At 37.9% G+C, this 18304-nt stretch overlaps 1 protein-coding gene across 5 annotated transcripts in view; it reads left to right on the top strand.

Moving 5' to 3' along the window:
• PIK3C2G (phosphatidylinositol-4-phosphate 3-kinase catalytic subunit type 2 gamma) overlaps positions 1-7503 on the top strand; it is a 366119-nt gene extending 358616 nt beyond the window's left edge. For 2 of the 5 annotated variants that reach the window (XM_019936917.3, XM_019936884.3), the window contains one exon: positions 6787-7503. In XM_019936917.3, coding sequence (XP_019792476.2) covers positions 6787-6939 — 153 coding nt within the window. In that variant the 3' untranslated portion in view covers positions 6940-7503. Of the gene's footprint in view, positions 1-4680; positions 4776-6786 lie in introns of those variants that run through there. The other 3 variants (XM_073788987.1, XM_073788986.1, XM_033867007.2) reach the window with 3 other exon arrangements.
• Positions 7504-18304: the final 10801 nt, after the last annotated feature.

Below are 18304 nucleotides of genomic sequence, written 5' to 3'. Positions count from 1 at the left end.
ATATTATACAGTATTTGTTTTTCTCTTTCGGACTTATTCATTGAGTTCTACCTTTTCTTAATTCCCTTCTGTCTTCTCTAACCACTCTCTCATTTTCCTTCATTGCCATTCTTCCTCTGAAAATATTTATTTGCTGGAGTTCCATGACCTACCCTCATCTCTTGATATACACACTCAGAAGTATCTTATGTATCTACAGATTTTCATTTATCACTTGTAGGTTGCATCTGAATTTATTCCTCAAGCCCTGGCTTCTCTCCCAAGCTTTAAACCTGTACTTCTACCTGATTATTAAAGAGCCCCTTTAGGATGCCTCCTACGCACTTTTAAATCAGGCTTTCCTCCTCTGTTTCCCATCTCCTCGGAAGAAACTTTCTAATGACGTCACCCTCTCCCTCACTCACAAGTCCAGTTAATCCCCAAGTTTTGTCAGTTCTACTTGTGCAGCCACCTGCCCCTTCAATCCATCTTCTCCTCTGGGTCCCATCGCTACTTCTTTGAAGGCCTTGCAACTTTGGCTAATATAAGAGCCTCCTATCTTGTGTTTTTCAATTAAATCATTCAAATTTCTATCTAAGGTGTCAAAAACTACTCATATTATTCTCCTACCTAACTTTTTTCAAATGTTCCTTATTGCCTACTGAATAATATCCAAAATCCCAAGTGTGGCATTCACAGCCTTTCAAATTTGACTCAGTAATTCTCCTGAGCTGTCTCTGGAGCAATATCATCCTTATATACTTTTTCAAAAAAATTTTTGTTTTGAGGTAATTGTAGATTCACAAGCAGTTGGAAGAAATAATATATAGAGAATTCAAATACCTTTCAACCACTTTCCTGCAATGGTAACACTTTGCCTGACTACTGACAATATCACTACCAGGAAATTGACATTGATACGATCCACTGTCCCTATTCCGATTTCTCCAGCTTTACATGTGTTCTTATGTATATGTGTGCACGTTTAGTTCTGTGCATTTATATCACACGTGTAGGTTTGTGTGATCATCCCCACAGTCAAGGTACAGAACATTACATCACGGTGATTCCTGGTGCTACCCTGTTATAGCTGCAGACACTCTTCTCCCTCTAACGCCCCATCCCCAAACCCTGGCAACTATTAATCTATTCTCTATCTCTATAACTTTGTCATTTCAAATGTTATGTAAATGGAATCATACAGTTTGTTACATTTTCACTTACCATAGTTCCCTAGAGATCCATCGAAGTAGCTGCATGTATCAATAGTTTGTTCATTTTCACTGCTAAGTAGTAGTCATGGCATGGAGATATGACAGTTTCTTTAACTGTTTACCAATTAAAGGACATCTGGGTTATTTCTGGCTTGGGGCTATTGCACACAAAGCTGCTGTGCTGGCTTCCCTGGTGGCGCAGTGGTTGAGAGTCTGCCTGCCAATGCAGGGGACACAGGTTCGTGCCCCGGTCCGGGAAGATCCCACATGCTGTGGAGCGACTGGGCCCGTAAGCCATGGCCACTGAGCCTGCGTGTCCGGAGCCTGTGCTCCGCGACGGGAGAGGCCACAGCAGTGAGAGGCCCACGTACCGCAAAAAAAAAAAAAAAAAAAAAAAAGCTGCTGTGCACATTGATATATAGGTTTTTGTGTAAACATAAGTTGTAATTTCTCTAAGCAAATGCTCAAGATGTAATTACTAGGGTATATGATAATGCTGTACCTAGTTTTTCAAGAGACTGTCAAACTCCTTTTCTATACCATTTTACACTCCCACCAGCAATGTTTGTGCCAATTTCTCTACATCTTTGCCAGCATTTAGTGTTATCACTGTATTTAATTTTAGTTCTTTTGAAAGGTATAGAGTGATAGCTCATCGTGGTTTTAATTTGCATTTATCCAGTAGCTAATGATGCTGAATTTTCTTCATGTGCTTATTTACCATCTGCATACCCTCTTTCATGAAATGTCTCTTCATGCCTTTGTTCATTTTCTAATTAGATAGTTTGCATTTTTACTCGTTTTTACTGTTGGCTTTTGAGATTCTTTATATACTATGGATAACGGTCCTTTGTCAGATGTGTGGTTTGCAAATATTTTCTCCCAGTCTGTAGTCTGACTTTTCCTCCTTTTCTCACGGTTTTTCATAGAGTAAAAATTTTCAATTTTGATGAAACCCAGTTTATCAATTTTTTTTTCTTTTGTAGACTGCATATTTGTTGGCAAGTCTAAGAACTCTTCACCTAGTACTAAGTTCTAAAGATTTTCTCCTATATTTTTTCTAAATGTTTTATAGTTTTATATTTTACATCTAAGTCCATTATTCATTTTCAGTTGATTTTTGAAGGAAGTGTGAGGTTTAGGTTGAGGTTCACTTTTTTTGCCTATGAATGCCAGTTATTTCAGCACCATTTATTGAAAAAGCAGTTCTTCCTATGTTAAATGTCTTTTACACCTTTGACAAAAATAAGGAACGTTTGTTTGCTCATGCCCTTCCACTGCCCCATACTTAGTCATATTCTCAAGTCGCATCAGACAGCTTGTCACTCCCTGAATAATCCCTATGACCTCTGTGATAGAGCTCATGTAGCTGTTCACCCTCCTGCCCTTCTCTGCCAACTTTGAGATTTACCTCAAATATGGACTCTGTGAACCAGTCTCTCTTCCCTGTCTCTTAACGCCACATTTACCATCTCTTATTTATTCCTACACAGACTTTTTTCTTCTAGTGCATTGAAAACTTCTTGAGGACAAGGAAAATGTCTTAGCTTTCTCAGTATCTTTGAAACTTAGCTACTTCTAAAAAGATTTGTGGGATTAAATATTTGGGATAGTTTTATAAATGACACTTTATGTGTACGTGTATAAAATGTAAAACTATCAAACATTTATATATATTCAAATAATAGATACTTTAGTAAGGAAATATATTTTGACATTTTATTATTTGTCATGATGTCAACAGCTAGAGGTATATACCTCCCAACTATATATCCCTAGTTTCCATACGTTCTGGGCATAAGACCCCCCTACATCAATATCAAGAAACTTCTCAGACTGCATGCTGTACTTCAGCATTTGTATCTAAGGAAACACATAATGATGAAAAGCCACTAACAATCCAGGAGTTTAAATAAATTTGTGTTTTATTTATCTCAAGCTATATGTACTATAAAAACCGGTAGTAAATGCACATGTGTGGAGATTATTTTATGATGCTTGCTGTGTCCATAAATTGTCTCACGGCTTGCAATAATTCTGAGTCCTCACACATTCATGGCCCATTGATTAGAAATCAATGCAGTACTTTTCTCCATCAGCACATACTTGTAGCTTGGACACACAGTGTTTATACACTGAACACATTTAAAATTGTTTCGAAAACAATAGTTCAGGGCTCCCCTGGTGGCGCAGTGGTTGAGAGTCCACCTGCCGTTGCAGGGGACACAGGTTCGTGCCCCGGTCTGGGAAGATCCCACATGCCGCGCCACCAGGGAAGCCCGAACCATTATTTTTTTAATGATTCATTAGAAATACAGATTCTATTTTAAAACAGAATTATATTGTTATAGTCAATGTATGTTGTACATTGTATTCCTTTCTTTTTTTCTATTGAAGTATAGCCAGTTTACAATGTTCTGCGAATCTCTGCTGTACAGCAGTGACTCAGTTATACACATGTAGACATTCTTTTTTTTTATATTCTTTTCCATTATGGTTTATCACATGATATTGAATATAGTCCCCTGTACTATACAGTAGGACCTTATTGTTTATCCATTCTATATATAATAGTTTTACATTGTAGTCCTTTCTTAGATATTATCCTACTTAATTAAATTACCCTAAACAGTGTTTTTCTACTTGATGTGACAATTTCAGACCTACAAATTCAATGTTTGTCAGAAGGCAATGAAGACTTGACACATGCCTATGGGTAAAAAGTATTATAAAGCGAAATTAAAAGAGCTGTGCATTTTTGGTTCTGTTTATGTTAAGGCAGAATACATATTAAATCATTTGGTGAAAAGACTCAAAGAATATAATCATCTGAGTACTTCTCTAGCATTACCCACTAATTATTCATTGCATTGGAAGAAAAAAGCACTTATTTTTTTTAAACAACATTATGGATGCAGTAAAGCAATTAGAACAGATACATATATATCTTCTATAATGTACAATGATTACATGTTTATAAAACCTCAGTCACTTTCAGGAAAATAGCTTTTGCATAATGAAGCACAGGGAAAAAAATCCATAAAGCAATATAAACTTAGGAGTTCAAATGTTTGTATTTTAACCAGGAAGGCAATTAATTCCTGTCATTTATTAAAGAACTTCAGCTTGTTAAATACCTGGGACACTCAATATTGTGTACAACTGTTATCTCCAGTCAGGGAAGGCAAAATACCAAGAAACAGCTGTTCTTTTTTTGTGTATTTGATGGACCTTTTTCAGCTGTAATTCATTAGTGTTTACTGTGTATCAGGCTTTGTAATAAGGCTTATATTCATTATCTCATTTATTCTTTCTCACAACGCCAGAAGGTAAATATTATCACCATATTCGAATGTGAAAACACATTCAGATGGCCCCCAACTTAGGATGGCTCAACCTGAAACTTTTTTTACTTTACGATGGTGCAAAAGAGATATACATTCAGTAGAAACCATACTTCAAGTTTTGAATTTTGCTCTTTTCCCAGGTAGGATACTCCTTCCTGATGCTGAGCCACAGCTCCCAGTCAGCCACGCAATCACAAGAGTAAACAGCCAATACGCTTACAACCATTTGGTACCCAGACAACCATTCTGTTTTTCACTTTCAGTACAGTATTCAATAAATTACATGAGACATTCTGAGCACGTTTAAGGTAGTTAGGCTAAGCTATGATGTTTGGTGGGTTAGGTATATTAAATGCATTTTCGGCTACAGTATTTTCAATTTACCATAGGTTTATCAGGATGTAACCCCATTGTAAATGGAGGAAGAACTGGAGTTGACAACAGATTTATATAAATATGAATCATTGATACTGATATGTTTCTTAGAAAGTTACATCTTTAGCACTAATTTATATGATTCACAGAGTTCTTAAACCAGACTTTTCCAAAGGCCTAATGCTTAGAATTATTCCATTTTTCTTCACACACACTAACACTTAGAGGGCCCTTTCGTCTACTTTCTCTGTAAAATAGGAGGTAAGTTCATCTGCTGAACGTGTTGTGGGGAGGAAAATGGAGGATAATTTAGACAGTTCAAAATAACCACTGTAGAGAAAAGGAAAGGAGCTTACTCTGAAGTCCTGGGAAGATAAGCGTTCAGGAGACAAGAGTGGTTCACGGAGTCCACGCTGAGCATCCCTTTGCGATGAAAGATGAATTACATTGGTAGGCTTTTGAAATTTTTAAGGCAGCCCTTAAAATCCTTTACTATCCAGAGGAACTCAATAAATTAAATGGAATAATTTGAATAAGCTTTCCTAGAAATTTAAAAGGTAACCTCCTGTCTGGAATGGGAGCAGGATTCTGGAAGAGTCGGTAGCCAGGAGATGTCACACGAAGCAGGGTAGACTGGATTAGCATATTATATTGTATCTCATTCCCTTGATTGAATTATTATTTACTTGATAAGTAAATCATTGTTCTGAGCAGCTAACAGATAGATTGATATTGAATGGAATTTCATTGATAAATTGATGGGTTCACAAACGGTAGGCAAATGCAGTACGATGGGCTAGAAATTGCATCCATACACACTGAACAGGCCTCGCAGTGGAGTCCAAGGCCTTTCCTCTCAGTTTGTTTCCTCTGATTCTTTTTTGCATATATAGAGGACGCTTCTGTCTATCTTGTAGTTTAGCTGTAAAAAGCAAGCATGTTTGTATCATCATATGAAACTCCTCCAAATGTGTTATAAGGAGTTTCCTTGGCAACCATGTTGGATCTACACACAGCTCTCCCCTCCTTTGATGTATACCTAATTTCTTGATAGTACTACACTTTTAAAGCTTCTTTACCACTGCAGGCACCCAGTGGTAATGCCTGTGACTTATTTCTTGGATGTTATAAAAGACAGTTGAACACCTCTCTTTTTTAAAAATAGTTACATGACTGACTAGTAAGTGAAAAAGAGAAAAACACAAAACTATACACACAACATAATTACCGCTCAGATTCTTAAAAAGCAATTATATATAGAAAACAAAAAACACATCAAAATGATTATCTCCTAATGGTAGAAATAGAAATTTTTCCTTTCTTTTTTATTCTTTTTTTGTTTCATCCCCATATTTTAGTTAATGAGCATATATTTTCATAACTAAAAATTAAACAATTTTAAATAAAGTAACCATAGAGCGACTGCTTCACATGTAGAAGGAAATACTGTACTACATTAAATTAACACACGGAAATCACGGAGATTGGTCTGCTTTCCTCATTAGCCTTCAACAAAGAAAGACAGTGTTCAAGGTCCCATGTTGCACAACAAATCCAAGGACAGTTGAAAGGTGACAGGTATTTAAATTTATTCCTAGAGAATGATTTACAGTCTTATTAAATTTGGGATAGACAATTTTTAATGCAATCAGAGTAAATTCTAAGCTTCTTAGAGAAATATTCTGTCGTTAAACTCCTTTACGTTAGCAGAACCTTTAGCTCTTCAGAATTAGAGTTAGAAATGAAAGATTCTAACATTAACGTATCCATTCCAAGGTACAAGATATCAGTGTGCAAATATTTTTGTTAAAAGCAGTATTTTTTAAAAGATGCATTTAAGCGTATCTGATTTTTATTCTCTCCCTTTTTAGGTAGTATATGATGAAGTCACAGAGCTCCAAGGACATGTCTTAATGCTTATTGTAAAGAGCAAAACCACCTTTGTAGGAGCAATTAATATCCAACTCTGTAGTGTCCCACTCAAGGAAGAAAAATGGTATCCACTAGGAAACAGTATAATTTAAGCATTGCTATGAACATACGCATTCATTACTCGTAGTTCTTTCACTTTGGGGCCTCTCTAGCACAAGATCAGGACATTTTTGTTATCAAAGATAGCATGGTGGGGACTTCCTGGCGGCGCAGTGGTTAAGAATCCACCTGCCAATGCAGGGGACACGGGTTTGATCCGTGGTCCGGGAAGATCCCACATGCCACGGAGCAACTAAACCCATGCACCACAGTTACTGAAGCCCGCGTGTCTGGAGCCTGTGCTCCGCAAAGAGAAGCCACCGCAATGAGAAACCCACACACCGCGATGAAGAGTAGCCCCCGCTTGCAGCAACTAGAGAAAGCCCTCTCGCAGCAACAAAGACCCAGCGCAGCCAAAAATAAATAAATTAAAAAAAAAAAAAGGTAGCATGATGGTGTACTAAGGACACAAAGAAAATAAATCAGAATCAGTCTTTTATAGTTAGTTATTCTCTACCTGTGTTTCATTGTTTTCTTAGAACCTTTTTTCCAATTGATTGTGTAAAATTCAATGTATAAAATAAAAAAAGGACATTTAATGGGTCTTTTAAATCAAACGTGTTCACGTTTTATGTGCCTACAGTTAAAAGCAATACTTTAAATGTATTTTCCAAAAAAAGACAAGCAAATAAATAAATCTTATCAATTACTTCAACACCTAAGTATATATGTAACAAATTTTTTAAATTTGAATTAAATATATATACCTACATATCCACTTATAATCTTATTTACTGAGGGGATTAGTAAGCTCTAGAAGAATGCTGTATTAATTTCTGTCAGAAGAAACAAACATAAATGCCTGAAATTCTTAAATCCAATTTTTGGAAGAAACTTTGTAGTTTTTCACCCTCTTCAGCACCAATCAATTCATCATCACTGGATTTCACCCAAACAGAGGCATTACCACATTTTAAACTTCATTATCCGCTAATTCAAAGATCTCAAACTCTGCAGCTCTCCCCTCTGATCAAAACCTATTCTCTGCACAACAAAAAGTTTTCTTACTTCTGAACCTACTTTCATATTCATCATGACCAGAGTAAACAATCCTGCAGATTTCCACCTGCAAAGTAGGTATAACTCAAGGCACTATGCCACATTCTTTAAGAGAATCAAATTGTTTTTTAAAAATTTCTTCCAATTAAATTATTAAAACTCTTGCTTTACTCAGTGTTTTCCTGTATGTCGATAAAAAAGTAATTTAAGCTCTTTTTATATGGTTATCTGCATAACGATGTAAACATATAAAAGACTACACTTATTCATTGAAAATATTTCAGTGCCTGGTATGGGTTGATGTAGTCTCGTTTCAAACACATGATCATGTGAGTCAAGTAAGCCATAATGCTCTGGGCAATGGTTCTATGTTTCAGGTCCACTCACTCTCCCTTTTCTAACAGATAGTGATTCCACACCCTTCTTTCTGCTGAAACCTCATCACCCTCTACTGTAATCCTCACTCTCAGCTGATTACTTTGTTTCCTACTTCACTTGGAAACTGGAATCAGTCAAAAGAAAACCTCTACATATTCCACTAGCACATCTACCTGCCCAGCAGATTCCATGTTCCTCCTTCCTACTTACTATCGTGGAAAAATGACCAAGCTTCTACCCAAAACCAATCTCTCAACTTGTACATTTGATCCCAGCCCCTCTCACCTACTCACAAACATTACTGAAACTCTCCTCTATTCAAAAGCATCATTTCTTTATTCTCTACTGGATAATTCACTTCGGCACACAACCATGATGTTACATGGTTACATGATGGTACAACCATCATAAAAAACTTATTGGCACCTCCATCTCCCTTCCAAATACTCATCCAATTGGCCTGATCTTCTTTATAGCAAAACTCTTCAAAATTGTTGTCTCTAATCTCTGCCTCCAGTTTCTCTCCTCTCATTTTCTCTCAGACCATTCCAAGCAGGTGTTTGTCCCAAACACTTCAACAAAACTGCTTTTGTCAAGGTCCCTTCTGACCTCCACATAGCTAAATCCAAAGGTCAATTTCCAGCCCTGATCTGGGCTTACCTATCAGCAGTATTTGACACAATCAATAACTCTCTTTCTCAACACTCTTCATTTGGCTTCCAGAACACAACACCCTTTTGTGCTTTCCTTCTATATAACATCAGTCCCTCCTTCTCAGTCTTCTGTGAAGGAGGATCCCCTTTTCCACAGTCTCCAGTGTTGGAGTGTCCAGGACTTACTCCTTGGTCCTCTTCTCCATCAGCTTTCACTCCTTAGTGACCTCATCTATTTTGATGGCTTTAAATATCATCTGTATGCTGAGTATTCCCAGTTTCCCAGTTTTATAACTTCAGCCCAAGGAGTGGCCAAAATAGTGGAGTAGGTAGACTCTGAACTCAACTCCTCTCACAGGCACACCAAAATTATAACCACATACAGAGCAACTATTCATGAGAACAATCTGAAGACTCGCAGAAAATATCTATAACTAGAGATATAAAGAAGGAATCACAATGAGATGAATAGGAGGAATGGACACACAGTATACTCAACACCCACACCCATGGGTAGGTGACCCACAAGTGGGAGGATAATCACAGTTGTAGACCTTCCCTCCAAAGATCAAAGAGTCTGAGCCCCACATCAAGCTCCCCAGACCAGGGTCCCTGCACTGGGAAGATGAGTCCCCCAAAACATCTGACTTTGAAGGCCAGCAGGACTTGTATTCAGGAGAACTGAAGGGCTGTAGGAAAGAGACTTTGCTCTTAAAGGGCCCACACAAACTCTCACATGCCCTGAGGCCTAGAGCTGAAGCAGTGATTTGAAAGGATCCCAGGTCAGACCTACCAGTTGATCTTGGAGAGCCTCCTGGAAAGGCAAGCTATAACTGGAACTCATCCTGGGGACATAGATGGTGGTGGCAGCCTTTGAGAGTTTGTACTATCACAAGGACACTGGTGCTGGCAAGAGCCATTTTGGAGTACTTCCTCTAGCTTATTAGCACCAGGACCTGGGCCCACCCACCAGCAGCTGGCAGCCACTGCACTAGGCAGAGCTGGCACCAACCAGGCTGGGGGCCAGTCATGCCCACAAAAACTCTCACAGTAGGTGGCCCCACAACAACAGAAGGGCCCATTCAGCCCTCACAGGGGGCACTCCTAGAGTATATAGCTCTGGTGATAGAGGGGAGTGTGCTTCTGGACCCAATAGGATGTCTCCTACATAAGGCCACTTTTCCAAGACCAGGAAATATATCTGACTTACCGAATCTGTAGAAATAAAACAGAGAGTCAGACAAAGTGAGGTGGCAGAGGAATATTTTTGAAATGAGGGAACAAGATAAAACCTTAGAAGAGTCAATGAACTGGAAGACAGAGTAGTGGAACTCAATCAATGTGGTACACACCACATTAACAAACTGAGGAATAAAAATCATATGATCATCTCAGTAGATGTGGAAAAAGCTTTTGACACAATTCAACATCCATTTATGATAAAAAACGTTCAACAAAGTGGGTATAGAGGAAACATACCTCAACATAATAAAGACCATATATGACAAGCCCACAGCCAACATTACAGTAAAAGCTGAAAGCATTTTTTCTAAGATCAGGAACAAGACAAGGATGCCCATTCTCACCATTTTATTCAACATAATATTGGAAGTCCTAGCCACAACTAATCAGAAAAGACAAAGAAATAAAAGGAATCCAAATTGGAAAGAAAGAAGTAAAACTGTGACTGTTTGCAGTTAAGATGATACTGTATATTGAAAATCCTAAAGATACCATCAAAAAACTATTAGAACTCATCAATGGATTCTCTAAAGTTGCAGGATACAAAATTAACATAGAGATCTGTTGCATTTCTATACACTAACAATGAACTATCAGAAAGAGAAATTAAGAAGACAATCCCATTTACAATTGCATCAAAATAATAAAATACCAAGGACTAAATCTTACCAAGGATGTAAAAGACCTGTACTCAGAAAACAATATGATATTGATGAAAGAAAGTGAAGATGACACAAACAAATGGAAAAATATATTGTGCTCATGGATTGGAAGATTTAATATTGTTAAAATAACCATATTACCCAAAGCAATCTACAGATTCAATGCAATTCCTATCAAAATACCAATGGCATTTTTCACAGAAGTAGAATAAATAATTTTAAAACTTGTTTGGAAACATAAAAGACCTTGAGTAGCCAAAATAATCTTGAGAAAAAAGAACAAAGCTGGAGGTATCGTGATCTACAAAGCTACAGTAATCAAAATAGTATGGTAGTAGTGACTCAAAAAAACAAACCAAAAAAACCCCCACATCAATCAATGGAACAGAATAGAGAGCCCTGAAATGAACCCACACTTATACGGGCAATTAATCTACAATGAAGGAGGCAAGAACATACAATGGGGAAAAGACAGCCTCTTCAATAAGTGGTGTTGGGAAAACTGGATAGCCACATGCAAAAGAATCAAGCTGGACTACTTTCTCATACCATGTACAAGGATAAACTCAAAATGGATTAAAGACTTAGTATAAGACCTAAAACCATAAATATCCTAGAAGAAAACATAGGTAGTATGCTCTTTGACATTGGTCTTAGGCTCACTGTTTTGAATCTGTCTCCTGAGGCAAAGGAAACAAAAGCAAAAGTAAACAAATGGGACTACATCAAATTAAAAAGTTTTTCACAGTGAAGGAACTATCAACAGAACAAAAAGGCCACCTACTGAATGGGAGAAGATATTTGCAAATGATATATCTGATAAGGGGTTAAAATCCAAAATATACAAAGAACACATACAACTCAACATCATAAAAACAAACAACCCATTTAAAAAATGGTCAGAAGAACTTTTTTAAAGACGTTTTTCCCAAGAAGACATAGAGATAGGCAAAAGACACATGAAAAGATGCTCAACATCACTAATCATCAGGGAAATTCAAATTAAAACCACAAAGGGGTATCACCTCACACGTGTCAGAATAGTTGCTATCAAAAAGACAACAAATAACAAGTGTGGGCAAGGATGTGGAAAAAGGGAACCTTCATAGACTGTTGGTGGGAATGTAAATTGGTGCAGTCACTATGGAAAACAGTATGGAGGTTCCTCAAAAAATTAAAAATAGAACTACACAATCCATCAATTCCATGTCTGGGTATTTTCCAGAGAAAACAAAAACACTAATTAGAAAAGATATATGCACCCCTATGTTTATTTCAGCATTATTTACAATAATCAAGATACAGAAATAACCTAGGTGCCCAATCAGAGAATGAATAAAGAAGATGTGGTGTATACCTACAACGGAATATGACTCAGTCTAGAAAAATAATGAAATCTTGCCATTTGCAACAACATGGATGGACCTGGAGGGTATTATACTAAGTAAAATAAGTCAGACAGAGAAAGACAAATACCATACCGTGTGATTTTCACTTACATGTGGAATCTAACAAAGAAAATGAACAAACAAACGTAACAGAACAGAACAAACTCATAAAAACAGAGCAAACAGGCAGTTACCAGAGGGGAGGAAGTTGTGGGAAGAATGAAAGAGGTGAGGGAGATTAAAAGGTACAAACTTCCAGTCACAAAATAGATGAGTCACGGGTATGAAATGTACAGCATGAGGAATATAGCCAATTATAATACCTCTGTATAGTGACAGATGATAACTAAACATATCATGGTGATCGTTTTGTAATGTATAGAAGTATCGATCGAATCACTATGTTGTGCACCTGGAACTAATGTAGAGATCTAGGTCAATTACACCTCAACTTGAAAAAAGTATGTAGACACTAAAAGGAAATACATCAAAATGTTAACAGTGGTTATCTCTGTGGGTTGGGGATTACGGGTGATTGTTAATTTTCATACTTCTATGTACTTCTAGTTGTCCACAATAACATGTTTTGCTTGTAAAATTAGAAAGAAAACAATATCATTAAAATAAATATCATTTAAAAATAATAACTCCAGCCCAGAACCCCTCCCAAATTCTAGAGTTCCATATCCGACTACCTACACAGCATCCCCCTCGAGTATCTATTATCTCAAGCTCAGTATGTTTAAAACTAGACTCCTGATCAGTTTTAAATAGCAAAAATCTTGAAGTCATCCTTGATACCCACTTCCTTGCTCATTCTCTGAGTATAATTCAGCCCATAAGAAACTCCTGTAGCTCTGCCTTCAAAACTTTTCCCAAATCCAACCACTTACCACTCTCCATCTGCTTCCTCTCTGGTTCAAGGTACTCCTATTAAATTTGTCCCAAATTACTACAATTACCTTCTCCTTGTTTCTGTTTACCCTGCCCTCCATACTGTCTATTCTCAACACAGAAATTGGAGTGATCTTGTCTCTCTTCTGCTCAAAACACTGCAGGGGCTTCTACTGCCAGAGTAAAAGCGCAAACCTTTAAAATAACCTAAAAAGCCCGATGTGAGCTGGCCTCCCATCAGCCACCTCTCTGATTTTAACTCCCATTATATCCTCCTATACTCAAAACACTGAAGAAACAGTGGCCTCCTTTCCATTCCCTGAACATTCATTCCAGGCATGCTTCTTCCCTGAAATCTTTATCAGACAGCTCCTTCTTTCCAAAATGTGCTTTTGTCCCATACATCCACTTGCCTATTCTCTCACCTCTTTCAAGTCTTGGTCAAATGTTTCCATCTGTGACAGGCCTGCCTGGACCACTCTGTGTCATATTGTAGCCTGCCCTGTCCCCAGACACATGCCAGATCCTTCCCACTCTGCTCTACTTTTTTTTCTTATATACTTATCACCTTTGAACATTCTATATGGTTTACTGATTTATTTTGTGTATTATTTATGTTTAGTATTCTTTCACTAAAACACAGGGCTCTAAAGAAGTTTCGTTCACTGACAGTACAGCATTGGATCCAGGCAAGAGGAGTCCTTGCCCCGGTGCCCTCTCCTTGGAGAATCCTACTTCCTCCAGCTGTGACTCAGCCACACCCAAAGGCCTTATTCTAGACCACATTCTAGGTACACATGACCCCTGAATTCCCTGCCTGAACAGCGTTTGCAGGCCTTCTAAGGGTTCGCTGACCTGAAGTCAGACACCATCACCGGGGAGAACAATGCCTAGGCTCCAGTGGTGGCCGAGGGCAGGCTGCTTGCAGTGTATATGCATGCAGCTCGAATGTGTCAGCTGGGATGTCCACAAGCGTGCAGGAGGCCACTGACAGTGCAGGAAGGGCCCAGGGGTGGGAAGAAAAAGCAGGGCATATAGAGCGCTCCAGGAGAGGAGACAGCCCTCTTTAGGTCACCATAATCCAACGTGGATCTCCAAGACATCCAAGAATTCTCAATTAAAAGCTGTCCTTCGAGGTGTTTATGAAGGAGAACAAATCATATTGTATTTAATGGCTTCTTAGCTTTATTTATAACTTTTAAATTTAGGCAGATGGTATGTAGGTGTTATGGATTGAACTGTGTCCTCCAAATTTATAAGTCCTAACCACCTGTAACCTCAAAATGTGACTTTATTTGGAAATAGGGTCACTGTAGATGTAGTTAGTTAAGATGAGGTCATACTAGAGTAGAGTGGGCTCCTGATCCAATATGACTCGTGTCCTTATGAAAGGAGGAAATTTGGACACAGACCCGAACCTAGAGGGAACACCATATGAAAACATGACATAGAGATTGAAGTGACACATCTATAAGCCAAGGAACACCAGCAAACTAGCCAAAGCTAGGAGAGATGAATGGAACAGACTGTCAGAAGGAACTAACCCCTTAATTTCAGACTTTTAGCCTCCAGAACTGTGAGACAAAAAAATTTCTGTTGTTTAAGTCACCAAGTTTGTGGTACTTTGTTTCGGTAGCCCTACCAAACGAATTTAACACTGAATCTTCATTCGTTTTGTTGTTCCAGTCCTGACAAATATCTGGTATGTAGTAGATGCTCAGTAAGCCTTTATAAATTAATACCTGAACAAATGACTGAATGACACACCGGTCTACAAAAGCAAGGCTCCTAGTCTTAACTCTCATTCATATCATGTTTTACAGCTCTTTTAGCTTTTTTATATCTATACTTTAGTTGCTTTTTATAAGAAGTCTAATAAGATGGGGAAAGGGGAGATTATTACAGTTTTACAGAGTAGTAACATTCAAATGTCTCCTAGCAGCATAAACTTTCCACTCAGATGAGTTCTTTTTTTTTTTTTAAAAGCTTACTATTTTTAATCCAACCATTATTATCTCTTTTTTTTTTAAAGGTGTCTTTTATTTTATTTTATTTTTTTTTTTTTTTTTTTTGCGGTACGCGGGCCTCTCACTGTTGTGGCCTCTTCCGTTGTGGAGCACAGGCTCCAGACGTGCAGGCTCAGCAGCCGTGGCTCACGGGCCCAGCCACTCCGCGGCATGTGGCATCTTCCCGGACCGGGGCACGAACCCATGTCCCCTGCACCAGCAGGCGGACTCTCAACCACTGCACCACCAGGGAAGCCCTCAGATGAGTTCTTGAATGGAATGTATACACACTCATCCCGGGAGGAGGGGAGATTTTTAAGTTAAGCAGATGTGAGAGACTGGAAGCATTGGACAGTTGGTCACCCCATCAATCTCCGCCCCTCTATTCTCATCTTCAAAATCCCTGAGAAACTTCCACAGAAAATTAAGACATCTCAAAAATCACAGGCTAAAAGAAACTGAGGATCACAGATATGATGTGGCTACTGCTATCAAACAATTAAGGGGTTGTGGTGACAGACTCATTTCTAGCAAATATGGTTGAAGGTCAGGACTTGATTCCCAGAGGAAATGGATTATTGAAGAGCTACCACTATTGACACATTATCAAGGCCCACAGTGAAGATTTAATAGCACATGGGAGAAATTCTAGTGATTAAAGCAATTGCCCAGCAACTTTAACTCTCATATTGTAACACATGTCACAAAAAAGATATATTTTATTTCTTAGCATAGGATCCTATATGCTGTCGATATATTTTAGATAAACCAATTAAACCTAACTAATGCTTTTTCTTCTAAAAAAAATGTTGGGGCAAGCACAGCATTAACACAGAAGTTTCAGCAGACCAAGAGACACTGCTTAGGCCTTAGGCTTTGGTAAGAATGGGCCAAGTGGATTTATAAACCCTGGTTATAATGACTTAGATTGCACCAACTGACTGTTTTTTAACATTAAAGGGATGTAACATTAAACCTTAGGCATTAATGAGTACAGACCTCGTAAGGTTTAGTCCTTAGAACAAATTAGACGATAAGAAAAAGATAACCCTTTTAAAATTTTCTTAAATAAGCTTTTTAGGCATTAGGTGATAAAAAAAAATCAGCTGCTTTTTTTAATGGATTTCTCAGCTACATCTCAAAACAACTAAGCCAGAAATCTGGAACAGTGGCTGAATTCAAAGTGTGCTACAAGCTCTAGTAAAGTTAAAGCTTAAACTTCTTAACTCCAGAGACATGTATGCTTGCCTACTATCAACTTTCTCAAACTGTGTGCGTGTGTGTGTGTGTGTGTGTGTGTGTGTGTGTGTGTGTGTGTGTGTGTGTGTGTGTGTGTGTGTGTGTGTGTGTGTGTGTATTTTGAAGTGACCTTAGGGTTAACAGCAGTGGAGGAAACCGGACCAAACTTGAATTCGTGTGTCATGTCCACAGCTTTCAGTTACAGAAACAACACAGTCTCAAGGAGGCTCTGCATTTGAAAATTAAAGAAACTAATTATTAGAGTTTGGAGGTTTGAACCATACCCCCACTCATAGAAGGGATGTGGATTTTATTAATATTTAAGTCAAAAAGAATGGGGATTCTTTTTATAAAGAGAATATGCCCTCTTCCTAGGCTGAGGTCAAAATATAACTGACTGAGATTATTAAATGCCCCAAAACTGGGAAAGCAATTTAAAGGTCTGTGCCCATCAGCCTCTGGCTCTGAAATTCTGATTTACCCCAGGAATCAAGAAGGAACTGGAATTTCTTACCATCAGAACAAAAGCAGTAGAAGAAGGAAAATAAAATAAAAGACGTCAAACAGAGTAGTAATGAGAATGATATTTCCTTGAAAGAAATGTTGGGATCTTACAACATAAGCTGGGCAGATATGAAGGGGAAATGAGATGTTAAGAGCCAGGAGAAAGAACTACAAAGTTAAAAAGGTGATGGACTTAAATCCAGTTTCTCTTGAAAAAGGTAACAGAAAAGGGCAATACATTTCAGTTGTTACTAGTTCAGAAGGGAGGACGGTACCTAAAAAAATCAATCAGATAAAAAGAGTAAAGGCCTTGGAGAGCAGGTATAATGACATCCTGGAGAGAACTAAAATTAGAAAAATTTTAAAAGATCCCTCATAAAGCAGCAGCATTTTGTAAGAACAACTGGGAAACCATCCCTTAAAAACTGACAGAGTGATTAAGTGATTAAGAAAATCTGGTCATATTTGAGAGGGAAACCCAGGAAAACAGGTGTAAAAGACTCCAAAAATTATTATGTAACTTTCAAAGGAACAGAAGTATGGCCAAGGGGGTCTAGGGAAACATATTTGGAAAATCTCTGGAACTGGTACTCTAAGGGAAAATGAAACAAAGAGAGGACTTACTGAAGGGAAATCAGACAGGATGGTTACAGGTCAAGACTTGGTATGGAGCAAACGTTGGTCTGAAAGGAATATTATCTTTGAGGTGGGACTAACCTACTCGAGAGGATCAAGATGGTCAAGGCTTGTTTGAACAAGGGATGTGGAACAAACATAGAATTCACCAACTTCATCTTTCTCAAGACAAAACTTTGAGAGTAGAAAGAAAAACAAATGCCTGGGCCAGACAGCAAAGGGAAAGGAAAAGTAAAAAAGGCACTCAGGTCCAGGAAACAATGTTATCCTCTGTGAGCTATGGAAGTAAAGAGACCAAAAGATGAAGCTAAATAAAAAGTCAGAAATACAGCTCAAATGACCTGAAAAGAATATGGAAACAATAAGAGGGGAAAAAATACCAAAGCCTAATTTCACGTCATCAGAAAAAAAGACTTTAACTGAAGAAAATACTATTCAAGACTTGGGAAGTTTTAAAAGTGAGATATGAAAGTGTTTTGAAGATCAGATGACAAAAATATTAATTATCGCTAGACTCTAACTGTTCACATATGTCAACTGCAACTTCAGGTAAGGAATATGCTGCCAGTGATCCTTCAAGTAAAACAAATGAAGTGATGGGGCAAAAAATATTCCCTAGGACACAGGTGCCAACTGAAGAGCTCTCACTGATCAAGGCTGGACCAAGTTGGGAAAGGAGCATTAGATTGTAATTCAAAGTATAAAATAGTTATCCATAAACCCATACTGATATAAATGACTGATTAAATAAATAAAT

The sequence above is a fragment of the Tursiops truncatus genome, chromosome 11 (assembly GCF_011762595.2).
Source record: "Tursiops truncatus isolate mTurTru1 chromosome 11, mTurTru1.mat.Y, whole genome shotgun sequence".
NCBI lineage: Eukaryota > Metazoa > Chordata > Mammalia > Artiodactyla > Delphinidae > Tursiops > Tursiops truncatus.
The sequence above is the reverse complement of the archived record's forward strand: the minus strand, read 5'-3'. Positions and strand labels throughout refer to the sequence as shown.